The sequence below is a fragment of the Sinocyclocheilus rhinocerous genome, unplaced genomic scaffold, assembly GCF_001515625.1.
Source record: "Sinocyclocheilus rhinocerous isolate Xijiao unplaced genomic scaffold, SAMN03320098_v1.1 scaffold3676, whole genome shotgun sequence".
Lineage (NCBI taxonomy): Eukaryota > Metazoa > Chordata > Actinopteri > Cypriniformes > Cyprinidae > Sinocyclocheilus > Sinocyclocheilus rhinocerous.
Window position 1 is genome coordinate 114094 of NW_015650689.1, and position 11367 is coordinate 125460.

The 11367-nt window shown below is 36.2% G+C and overlaps 1 protein-coding gene across 1 annotated transcript in view; it reads left to right on the forward strand.

The window, feature by feature from the left end:
* The window catches only part of LOC107712052 (glucagon receptor-like), a 20377-nt gene extending 13664 nt beyond the window's left edge, over positions 1-6713 (forward strand). The window contains exons 7-11 of the mRNA XM_016517179.1: positions 3072-3141; positions 4624-4712; positions 4807-4951; positions 5088-5129; positions 6267-6713. Of these exons, the coding sequence (XP_016372665.1) occupies positions 3072-3141; positions 4624-4712; positions 4807-4951; positions 5088-5129; positions 6267-6626 (706 nt within the window). The 3' untranslated portion in view covers positions 6627-6713. The remainder of the gene's footprint in view (positions 1-3071; positions 3142-4623; positions 4713-4806; positions 4952-5087; positions 5130-6266) is intronic.
* The last annotated feature ends 4654 nt before the right edge of the window (positions 6714-11367 follow it).

Genomic DNA, 11367 nt, shown 5'->3' on the forward strand with positions numbered 1-11367 from the left:
AATAATTGTATATATATAAATATAAATATATAAAATATTCTGCATCCTGCCCAGTTTTGTCCTCCAAACAATGTACAATCCGAGGCCTATCAAAGCAAATATAGTGAATTTAACCCTAAAGCGCATCTGAAGCCCTGCAGTAAATCCTGATGTGCTGATGGATATGGAACGAGTTTATGTGGGATCGGCACAGATATAGGAGGATAAAAGTGTTAGACGGTCAGACTATTAGCTCTTTATGAGCTTTATGATCTCCCCGGATGCTCATGTTCTGACTGAAAGCAGGTGGAAAGACTCATAAAGCGGCCCATTGCTCTTAAATAATACACACACCTATGTGTGAACCAGCGTGATCTCGTTAGTATTCATGGGTATTTGTGTCTAAAGTGCAGTTGGATATAAACCCATATCCACTAAGGCAATGCATTGATAGGTTCTGGCCTGATTGTGGATCAGTGTAAGTGTAGACCTGACGAGCCTCAGGTGACTCTAGACACGCCCCCTCTCCCTCTGCACCAATCAGGTGCTCTCGTGATGATGATGAGTTGGCAGTTGAGTATAAAGTGTTGATGAAGGCGCTGCTGTTCCTCTCTCATCACGTCTGTATTTGCTCTTTCTTCTTTCCTCTCTAAGGTATGGCAGCGAATATCATTTCCCCTCTTTTATTTGCCTTTCTGTTTATTGTTTGAGTTTAATTTGATTCTTCAGTGGGTGTTGTGGTGACACAACATATTTCATAACCCACGGTTGAGTTCGTGTAAGTTTTAGTTTACGTTTGGTTTTCTTCTTTGTTGTGTACTATGGCGGCTCAAGGCGACATTTATGCATTTATACCTGCAGATTTTAAAGACATATTCCAGGTGCAAATTAAGCTTCATTAAAATTGTACTTGTGGCAATTAAATTGATTACCAAAAAAAAAAAAAAAAAGTCCCCTTTCCCCCTTTTCTTTAAAAAAAAAGCAAAAATCTGGTTTGCAGTAAAGCACCTACTGTACCATAAGAAGTGAATGGGGAAGATCCGTTAACCTACTCACTGTTATAATAATAATAACAATATAGCCACATGACATGAACATTATGCATGTATTAAACATTATAACATGATTTTAGTCTGATATTTTTTTTTTGTGTAAAGTTCAATTTAACTTGCAATGACAAGGCAATGTCATAAACCATAAAACATTTACATACAACTTTACAGCTCAAATGCACAAGCTTTAACAAATGAATAATTACAAGTATGGGTAATAAATGGAAGCTAGTTCCAAAAATGGGCCACATTCAAATTTATTTATTAAGCACATTGAAAACAATAAATGCTTATACTAAAGTGATGCACAATCAGCAAAAATGCAATACATACAGAAAAGACAAAGTTAAATAATAACATAGACTAATAAAACAGTAAAACTTCGATTGCAAGTGATTATTTTATTTTCAAGAAAAAGAGGGATGAGTTAAAAAAAAGCTTTACTAAAGTTCTATGCTAAAATGAAAACAGTAAATATAAAAATACAAATTAATTTAAAATATTAATCAAAACCATAATAGTATCTCAATGATTCTATTTTAATTCAATGTTAATTAGTTTAAATTTTTTATTTTAATTAATATTTAACATTAACAATAAGTAAAACATTTTTTTTATCTCTTTTTTTTCAATTTAATTTAATTTAATTTATGAATCAATTAATATACCCACAGTTTCAACAGTATAGCCACATGGCATGAACAATAAGTGTGTTAGCATGATTTTAGTCTGGTAAAATCACTTACTAGAAATCATTCCAGATTTCAGCTTTGTTGCCATAATGCCATATAAACCTTCATAGCTCAAATAATACAGTTTTAACAAATTCATGATTTCAAGTACTTTTATAAAATAAAATAAAAAAAACACTTCTGCTTTTACGTCATCCAAACAATTGCCCCATTAATTTTTTTAAAGTGCATTTAAAATAAAATAAAGCAACACATGCTTTATTAAAGTGCTGGATAAAACTGCAATTAATACAAAACTGAACAGAACATAACAGACTAATAAAACAGTATTAGTGCTTCTTTTTCGGTCTTATTTTTTAAAGAAAAAAGTAGTGATGAGACAACATTATTTTTATTTATTTGTTTTGTTGTTGGTGTTGTTAATCAACAAAATGCCACGAATGCTGTTGATCGAATATTGAATATAAGTTCTGTCGTACACAGAGATTTTCAAATGACTTCATTAATCCAGTTTAGATGTGTCTGACTTCAAAAAAAAAAAAAAAAAAAGCCATTTATAAAAGTCTTTGTTGAACTTAAATGAGTTGTGTTGTGGGATTATTGAACGGTACAAAGCTCAAATGCTTCCAGTCCTGCACGTCTACAGAGGATTCAGAACCATTTGTATATGTTTAGACATTTATAACGAACAAAAAATGTACAAATACCTCTGAAAACTAATGAGATCACCGTTTGAACAGATGTTCACAGGTGTGTGTGAGAGTGATTTATTAGTTATTAAGCCGCTGAGGAAAATCTTCTATTCAAATAACAATGAAGAAATCGTTGCCATGGTAACTCTTAATTAAAGACACATGCTTCTTTTACTTATAAGAGTAATCAGTGCTCAGTTTTGGAAAGCACACACTCTCTCTCTCTCTCTCTCTCTCTCTCTCTCACACACACACACACACATACCTTCAAGTCGATCTGAAATCTAAACTCACTCAGTTTGCTCGTTTCTTGATTTATTGTGAACTATTTCTCAGTAACTTTTCATCAAAATACAATAAAACTCAATCAGCCTCTGCAACGACTTAAATTCCTGATGGATAAAATAAAGTCCTGCGCTTCAGATTTATGCTGTGTCTCATTAAATATGCCGTTTTATTGTGAAATACGTCACATACTGTAACTGTACATGAAAAAATGGGTTGCAAAATGCATTCCAGGTTGAATTTAAACAAAATTTAATTTCTTGTGACACCACTTTTATGAAAAAAAAAAAATGAATGATGGATTAGGTTTTTTACAGTTTGACATTTTTTCATGTTTATATGGCTGGATTATGATATTTTGTCATATGCAGATGCTGGGAAAGGAATATCAACATGGGCTACTGGTGGATCATCCGTTCTCCCATTCTGTTTGCGTATCTGGTAAGAGATTAACACAGATTTCACTATAAAGATATTTCTAACGATACATATATATCATCCACGCCAACGCACGATAACGTATTTGGAGTCGATTCTGACTGTCAATGTTTTTATCGTTAATCAGCTGAGAAGAAAACGTTTTGAAAGTGATTACAACGATACCATCCCTCTGTGCAATTATCATTATAGTGGTGTGAATTTGCTGTTCTTTCAAAGCTAGAATGATTTTTAAAACTATATCTTTATCGTTATGTCGTCTTTGCTGTGAACGGGCCGTTACAGCTGATGTCATTCAGTCCGTTTGAAACTGAAAAAAACAAAACGCAGCCTCGCATGACAACGAAACCATTCGTCAAGCGTCTGCGCAGAAGATCCAAATGTGTGTGTGCGTGTGTGTGTGTGTGTGTGTGTGTTGCATATGGCGTATTGAGATTCAAGCTGTCTCTAATATTCTGCATTTGCACGCTGATATTATCCGAGGACGTGTTCATTCATCGAGAGCCTCGGGCGCAGGAGAGCATTATGACCTCCGCGTGACCTCCGGCGCGCTCATCAACGCATAGAAAAATGCTCTGGGGGCTTTACAAAGTAATAAAGACAAACACAACAGAAATGTTGGTTCTACACAACACAAATGATTTATTTCACGAGTCCCATTTATACTGCGCTTGTACCATGTTCTGATTTAAAAACTGCAGCAGAAACAGGCTTTGAACAGCTTTTTTTATGCGATATGTGAATCCACGGGATTTCTGTTCTCAGAAAAGTAGCCTATTTGGAAAACAATATTGATATAACTTTGCTTATGTATATGACGCAGAATTAAACGAACCTTCAGTCATTATTTGTGTTGTTTTAGAAGATTTGAGCCTTAATTAGAGGATAATACTCTTTACAGTTACTTTTATATTTTTTATTTTTTACTTTATGCTCTCCCCTATTTACATATTTACATGCATGCACATTTTAAAAAGTTGATAAAAAATCTATATAACAAATCATCTGACAACTGTTCAAAACTGAAATTGCCAGATCTCGATCGCATTTTATTAATTAATGTTTATGAATACATTGTTATTTATTATTTATTAAATTGCAATTTAATGGCAACGTTGTTTATACATGAATTCAATTAATTGTAAAGTCTCTTGTGTTGTTTGTGTGGATCAATTCACTCATCATCTAAACTCAGTAAGAATCAAATATAAGAGAGATTCATCAGTTATAACAGTGGTTTGTTTTGTGTTTGTCACACTAGTTCTGCTCAGGCTTCAGAAGTTACACAGAACAGAATGAAAGCATTATAAAGTCAAAATAGAGAGATCCCACTGATGTGTATGTGAGTTCATGCGTTACGCTTTGACATGTTATCATGTACGGTAGTGAAACTGAGATATCGTGGTCTTTTGAATGACACGAATCACGTCAGTCTCAGTGATTTGAACCTCTCTCCCTTCCTCTCTTTCTTTTCTTCTGGAATAGATTAATTTCATCATATTCATTCGCATAATAAAGATTCTGATGTCCAAGCTGAAGGCGCATCAGATGAGATACACAGACTACAAGTTCAGGTAAAAGACCGCCGTATTTTTTATTGTTATTTTTTCATGCAAGCAGAGCTCATGCTCTCATTAAATGTGTGTTTCTCTCTCTCGCTCTGCTCAGGCTGGCCAAGTCCACGCTCACGCTGATTCCTCTGCTGGGGATTCACGCCATCCTCTTCACCTTCGTCATCGATGAGTCCGTGCCGAAGGGGTCTCTTCTCAGGCTGATCCGCCTCTTCTACGACCTCCTGTTCAGCTCCTTCCAGGTCAGAGGGCAAAGGTCGCCGGCCCACCGTCACCATCAGATCATTTCAATCAGAGTGGTTACAGAGATGGATGGTATCTGCTGTGAGATGAGAGCAGATGGTTGAGGTTCATGTGTGTTGTTGTCTGTAATTGTAGGGTCTGCTCGTGGCCATCCTGTACTGCTTCGTCAACAAAGAGGTGAGAGATATTCCGGTTTGTTTTTTTTGTATAATAAAAAAGCATCTCTTAAAGGGGTCATATGATGCTATTTTAAAGATCATTATTTTGTGTATTTGGTGTAACAGAATATGTTGACATGCTTTAATGTTCAAAAAACACATTATTTTTTCAAATACTGTACATTATTGTAGGTCCTCTATGCCTCGCCTCTCTCAAACACGTAGTTTTCAACAAAGCCCCCTCCTTTGACAAGCACAGTCTGCTCTGATTGGCCAGCTGAACCAGTGCATTGTGATTGGCCGAACACAGCAAGCACTCGTCGGAAATGTAACGCCCCTTACCATAATCGCGAGCTTCATCTTTCAAAATAAATGTAAAGACAGTAAATAATGTCATTAGTTTTACCATCAGTTCAAGCCCGAAAGGCCAACAGAGTCGCATGACAGACACAGTGATGATGCAGTACACAAGCCACGGTTAAGACAGCTGACTCCACTGTGATGCGACCCTGTCTCTCTCTCTCTCTCTCACACACACACACACACACACACACAACGCGTTACTCTGCGCTGCGCAAAACTCCGCATTTGAACAGTCAATTGTAAATACTTAAACTAATAACAAAACATACTTACAGTCACTGATACAGAAGCACTAGATTGTCATAGCAAAGTCGGAATTGACCCTTTTTATTTTGTGCACAGCCAGCCTTGTACTCTTCTAGGTTCAAAAAACTGTCGTCCATAAAATGCGAGAGCAGTATTTGACATAGACAGCAAAAGATTTCAGAGAAGTGATTTCACCTGCATTTTTAAACATTGAGAAGCCTGTTTATTTTGCTATCCTAACTAAAAACCTATCGCATACTGTTAGAACATAGCTGTAAATAGCTTTTTGGGTCACGGCCAACTTGTTGGGAACCTCTATTCACACCAAGTTGGGGGTTTTTTCTGTTAATTTTAGCAATGAAAAAAGCCCTTCATGTTAAGCAAGAACATTCACCTTTTTTTTCTTCTTTTTTTCATATGTATTGCATTGGATGCAATTTTTCACCATTGATTTTTTTTGTGTATGTGTTTTTTTTTCTTCAGTCATATCGCTCTTTTTTGTGAACAGTCCTCTGACTGAATAGACTGTGTTTCTCCGGCTCTCCAGGTCCAGAGCGAGATGCTGAAGAAGTGGAAGAGGTGGAAACTAGGCAAGGACATTGAGGAAGAGTACCGTCACACCCACAGCCAGACGCCCCACGCCAAAAGCGGCAGCATGGCCCCGGCGATGACCCACGAATGCCCCGAAACCCCAGAACTGGCAGCCGCGGCCTCGGCAGAGTCCCAGCGTCTAGTGACGGGCCTTCAGAATGGAGTGAGCCAGAACCGGAGCCGTGTGAGGCTGCAGTTGACCTCCGAGCCACAGGAGGGCGCCAGTAACTGCAGCTCTCTGACGGAAGACATTTGTCTGGAAGAGCGTCCCCTCAACAGTGAGTGTTCAGCGGTGGTGACAGAAACCAACCTTTAACACTAATGGATCAATGGAGATGATGTTTCATTCCAGATATGGTCTTCATGTTAGCAAACAGGCTTCTATCATGTAACCTTAAGTAAAAACAAGCTGCAATTATCTCCTGAGTTGGTAAATAATCAGTATTAATTATTGGTGGCTTCTTAAGGTGCAGTCACATTTACTGCTGCTCAGCAAAATTTCGCAGATGAAATTACCAGTGCTGGTGAAGGTTACTTTTTAAAGTAATGCATTACAATATTTTGTTACTCCCTAAAAAAAGTTACTAATGTTGTTACTTGGTTACGTTTTATGGAAAGTAATGCGTTACGTTACTTTTGCATTCATTTTTCTCATCTAGGCTGAGCTTGCTTGATTGTTTTTAATGTAAAAAAGTTATAATTTTGGCAAATGTAAAAGCCCTTTCACACCAAAAGTTCAATGAATAGCCTCAGGCTGAAGGAAATGTAAATTCATGCTTGTACAGTAGAGGCCGCGGTTCAGACAAACCTTGTAGCTGTGCTGTTATTCTGGATTGCATGAAGAATAGGACGCAGCAGAAAAAAGTTCAACACTTTTCAACAAGTAAAAAAAAAAAGAAAAACAAATGTTGTGTTTATCAAAAGTAATTTTTAGGGATGCACAATATTATCGGAACGTTATCAAAATCGGCCGATAATGGCGTAAAATGCAAATATCGGCATCAGCACGATATGAAAAATTGTGCCGATATGCCTTACTGATAAGATGAGTAACTCGCCTGTGCTCAGGGTGTGATAGTGATAAGATCATGTCAGCAGTGTGGTCATTCTTGAACTTTTGCCTGAATGATGATTAGATTCATTGTTTTGAGCATTTAATCTGAGAATGCAAGTACAGAATGAGCGTCATAGAGTCACCAGTTACTAGCACCTGCAGCGGCAGCCTGCCCCGGGTCCTAATGCCTGTTCGGTAAGGCGTTTTATTTACTTGGGGGGCGCTGTTGGCCTACTTGTTATAAAATGAAAGTAAAATACACAAATAACATTAAGATTGTGTTTCTGATTAAATAAAGCAGTTGATGTCATAATCACGAGTATGGTTTGATTTAAAGGTCAGAAGGTATAGCTTACATTAATAAAAATCACAAACAAGACACTTGTAAATTAAATAAGTTGTATACACAGATGCATTCATTAATGTGTAATATGTTTTTTTTTTTCAAACTGATTATGAAAACTTAAATACAATGAGCTCTAAAAGATTTTCAGAATTTGTACAACTCTTTTGTTTTAGACCATCTACAAATGTTAAATATTCAAATAAAATGTTAAGGATTGCTTTATAGTTGTTTTATAGTTATTTTCAAAGCTTTCAATGTACTCTCATTATAAAATAACTTAATTGTTTATTTAATTCTCTAAAGTATGTTTTTGTTAAAAACTATCCAAAATGAAAAATAATTTATGATCTCTGTACAGGAGAGATTTGGTGTTGTTTCCAAACAAAAGGAAATATATCGGCATCGGCTATCGGCCAAAATTAATGTAAAAATATCGGCAAAAATCGAATATTGTGCATCCTTAATAATTATTGCTCATTAGTATGGTTGAATTGGATCATCGAAGGTCAGCAGCAAAGACATTGGTTAATAAAATGGGATTAAATACATTACAATACAATATAGGATATTTGTGTTATTTAACATATTTAATTATTACAGGTTTGTGTCATATTCTGAGTTTGCATTTCACTGTTTTTATTCATTTTGAGGAATATCGAATCTGTTTTTGTGCAAGTGAGATGAATAAATGCATGTTGACATTTAGTCTAGAACTACAGTAATGATCATGTTCACACAGCGCTCTCAACGCCTCTGCACTCACTCCTGATTTCTCTCAACATGAGGACAGGAGAGCTGTCAGTCAACACATTAGAAACAAGACTAACTGGCATTACTTATATGAAACTTAGAATTTTTTTTTTTAGATTATTTTTGTTAATTAAAAAGTAATGCATTACGTTACTAGTTACTTGGGGAAAAAGTAATCAGATTACGTAACTCGCGTTACTTGTAATGCTTTACCCCTAACGCTGGTCATTACAATAGGAATCCACATGATCTGATGCACAGATTTAGCTTATTTTCAAGTAGGTCACATAAATTTGGCAACAGAAAGCTGCTTAATTTGAAAGTTTCTTGTATGTGAGCTGTGCTTCATACATCGTTACACTATTGACAGTATGAACATTTTTGGGCTGGAAAATTTTGTTGAAATTAAAAAAAAAAAAAAAAGTAAATAATATTCTTTTGACTGAACAATCACCTGGAAACCACCCAGAATATCTATTTGTGGCAGAAATCACCAATTATATTTACATTTATGCACTTAGCTTTTATCCAAAGCGACTTACAATAAAGAAGCATAAGCTATTTGTTACAGAGCCAACAATGTTCACAGAATTCAATGGCAGGTTTATTAGAAACCTAGATTGGCAAACAAGCCGGAGTAGAGGAGAAATGCAGAAAAGAGAAAATGTGTGTCTTCAGTTGCTTCTTGAATGTTGTGATGGTCTCAGCAGTTCAGTTTGAGGTGGGCAGGTCGTTCCACCAGAGAGGAGCAGAGAGGGTGAAGGGTCTGGAAAGTGTCTTCATGCCTCGCTGTGAAGGAACGACAAAGCACTGCTACACTTGGTTATTTACCCACTCAGGAGTTAAAACCCGCTTTCGCTGAGTTGCCCTTTAAGAATGCTCACCAAAACATCTCACACTGGCAGAAAAGCTGTGAGGCGTCCATAATTCAGTTCTGTTTCTACTGAACACTAACAAACTAAGAAAAGGAAACTCATCACTTGCTCGGCATCAAAACACCTGAGATTGATGTTTCATGTGGGGTGTTCGGTTGTTTCTTGACCAGATGCTTTAATAAACTGTCAAATTCAAGCAGATCCTCAGTAGAAGCTTTTTTTTTTTTTTTGGAAGCGTACAGTGTGAAGTGACAGTGTTTACTCGCTATATGTCCATCCACACACTTCACCGGAGTGCCATTCTTACAGACTACCCACAATTCATCAGGACGAGAATCAACAGCTCAACTGAGAGCTCAGGAATGCTCTTTATGGTTCCCATGTGAGGCTTCTGGGATTGTGGAGGATCTCTAACAGCGTTCAAGACCATTACTTAAACATGACATGCTTAATCATTCTGTATTTGGGTGAAAATGGTGTATTTCAACGCAAGACTGAAACAGTCTCCCTGTTCATGATGCATTATTTACTGAAGCAAACCACGAGGTACGAGAGGTTATGAATATAAATATTTATGAACATAATATTTGAATATATATTGTTAAAGCATGTTGTTGAGCACAGCATGCAGTGTATTCTCAACCTTAAGTTAATTATTTGCTTTTAGAAGAAATACTACCTAATAAAAAATAAATGCAAAACCACATTTTAGTGTCTAGAGGCATCTTTCAGCATGAAGATGTCGTCCTTAATATAACAGAATGTTGCTATGCACCAAAAATAAGCAGAAATGCACACTAATTTGATGAGCAGGTGTTTTGTGTCATAGCTGTTTATATATAGATTTATATAATGGCTGGATCGCTGTACTGACCAATCAGAAGCCCAAACCTTTTCTTTTTTTTCAGTTTTATAAAATTGGTTACAATGCTGCTAATTTCAATTTTCTTTGCTTATATGGTTGACACTGACAAAATGAGGTTGATTTAGTGAAAACCTGACTGCTAAACCTCAAATCTATCTACCATCAAGCTTCAGTAACATATTAATAATGCATCATAAACACAGAGCTTCGTATGGACTCCTGGACGTCATGTGATTGTGATCTGCATCATTTGAATGTTTTTTGTGCTTTGTGGAAAGAATTTGTATGGAAGAGTTGAACTATGGTACATGTGTAAATCACTTTTGTTATTGCCTGCGAGAACAAGAAGTAAAGAGGGAGCAAAAAAGATGTTGAAACCGAAAGGAAGATTGTAAAAATAAAACTCCTTTTTTATGTAATCAATTCCTGCCCAAGTGAGGGATGTATTATTCCCCCTTCATTAATTCTGTTAACAGGTCATTTGCTGGGAGCACATTCTCTCTCTTCAGTTGAACTATGGTACATGTGTAAATCACTTTTGTTATTGCCTGCGAGAACAAGAAGTAAAGAGGGAGCAAAAAAGATGTTGAAACCGAAAGGAAGATTGTAAAAATAAAACTCCCCGAGTCTGGTTGTTTAGTCTGTTGTGGATGGCTTTGATTTACTGTAGCATGATGACTGTTTCATATGGAGATCTCGGGGAGCTCGCTGTGGACCACTGGCTCCATAAATCACTCACAACACACACACACACTAAAGTGGCCATTACCACTGCAAACATCCAAATATCATCCATCATGCATTGATTAGCCAAGCACACACCCATATACACTTATACAAAGCAGCTTGATCAGAAGTAAAGGATCAATCAGGTGACTGTGCAGAAATCTGTTTGTAAATCTTATTTACTTTATTATATAATAATATCATTAATTCTGCATAAGGTCAACATGTCACAAAATAAGTAATTTGAGATAAAACAGGGATTCCTGAACTTTTTATAAGCCGAAACCCAACAACATAAAATGTTTGCTCAAAGTCATGTTTTTAGTGTTTCAATTTTAGTGTTTCAACATCAGTGTTTTACCTGTTTACTGAGATGCCATTAAAACACTAAGAGAGAATGTATATACAGTATATATATATATATATATATATATATATATA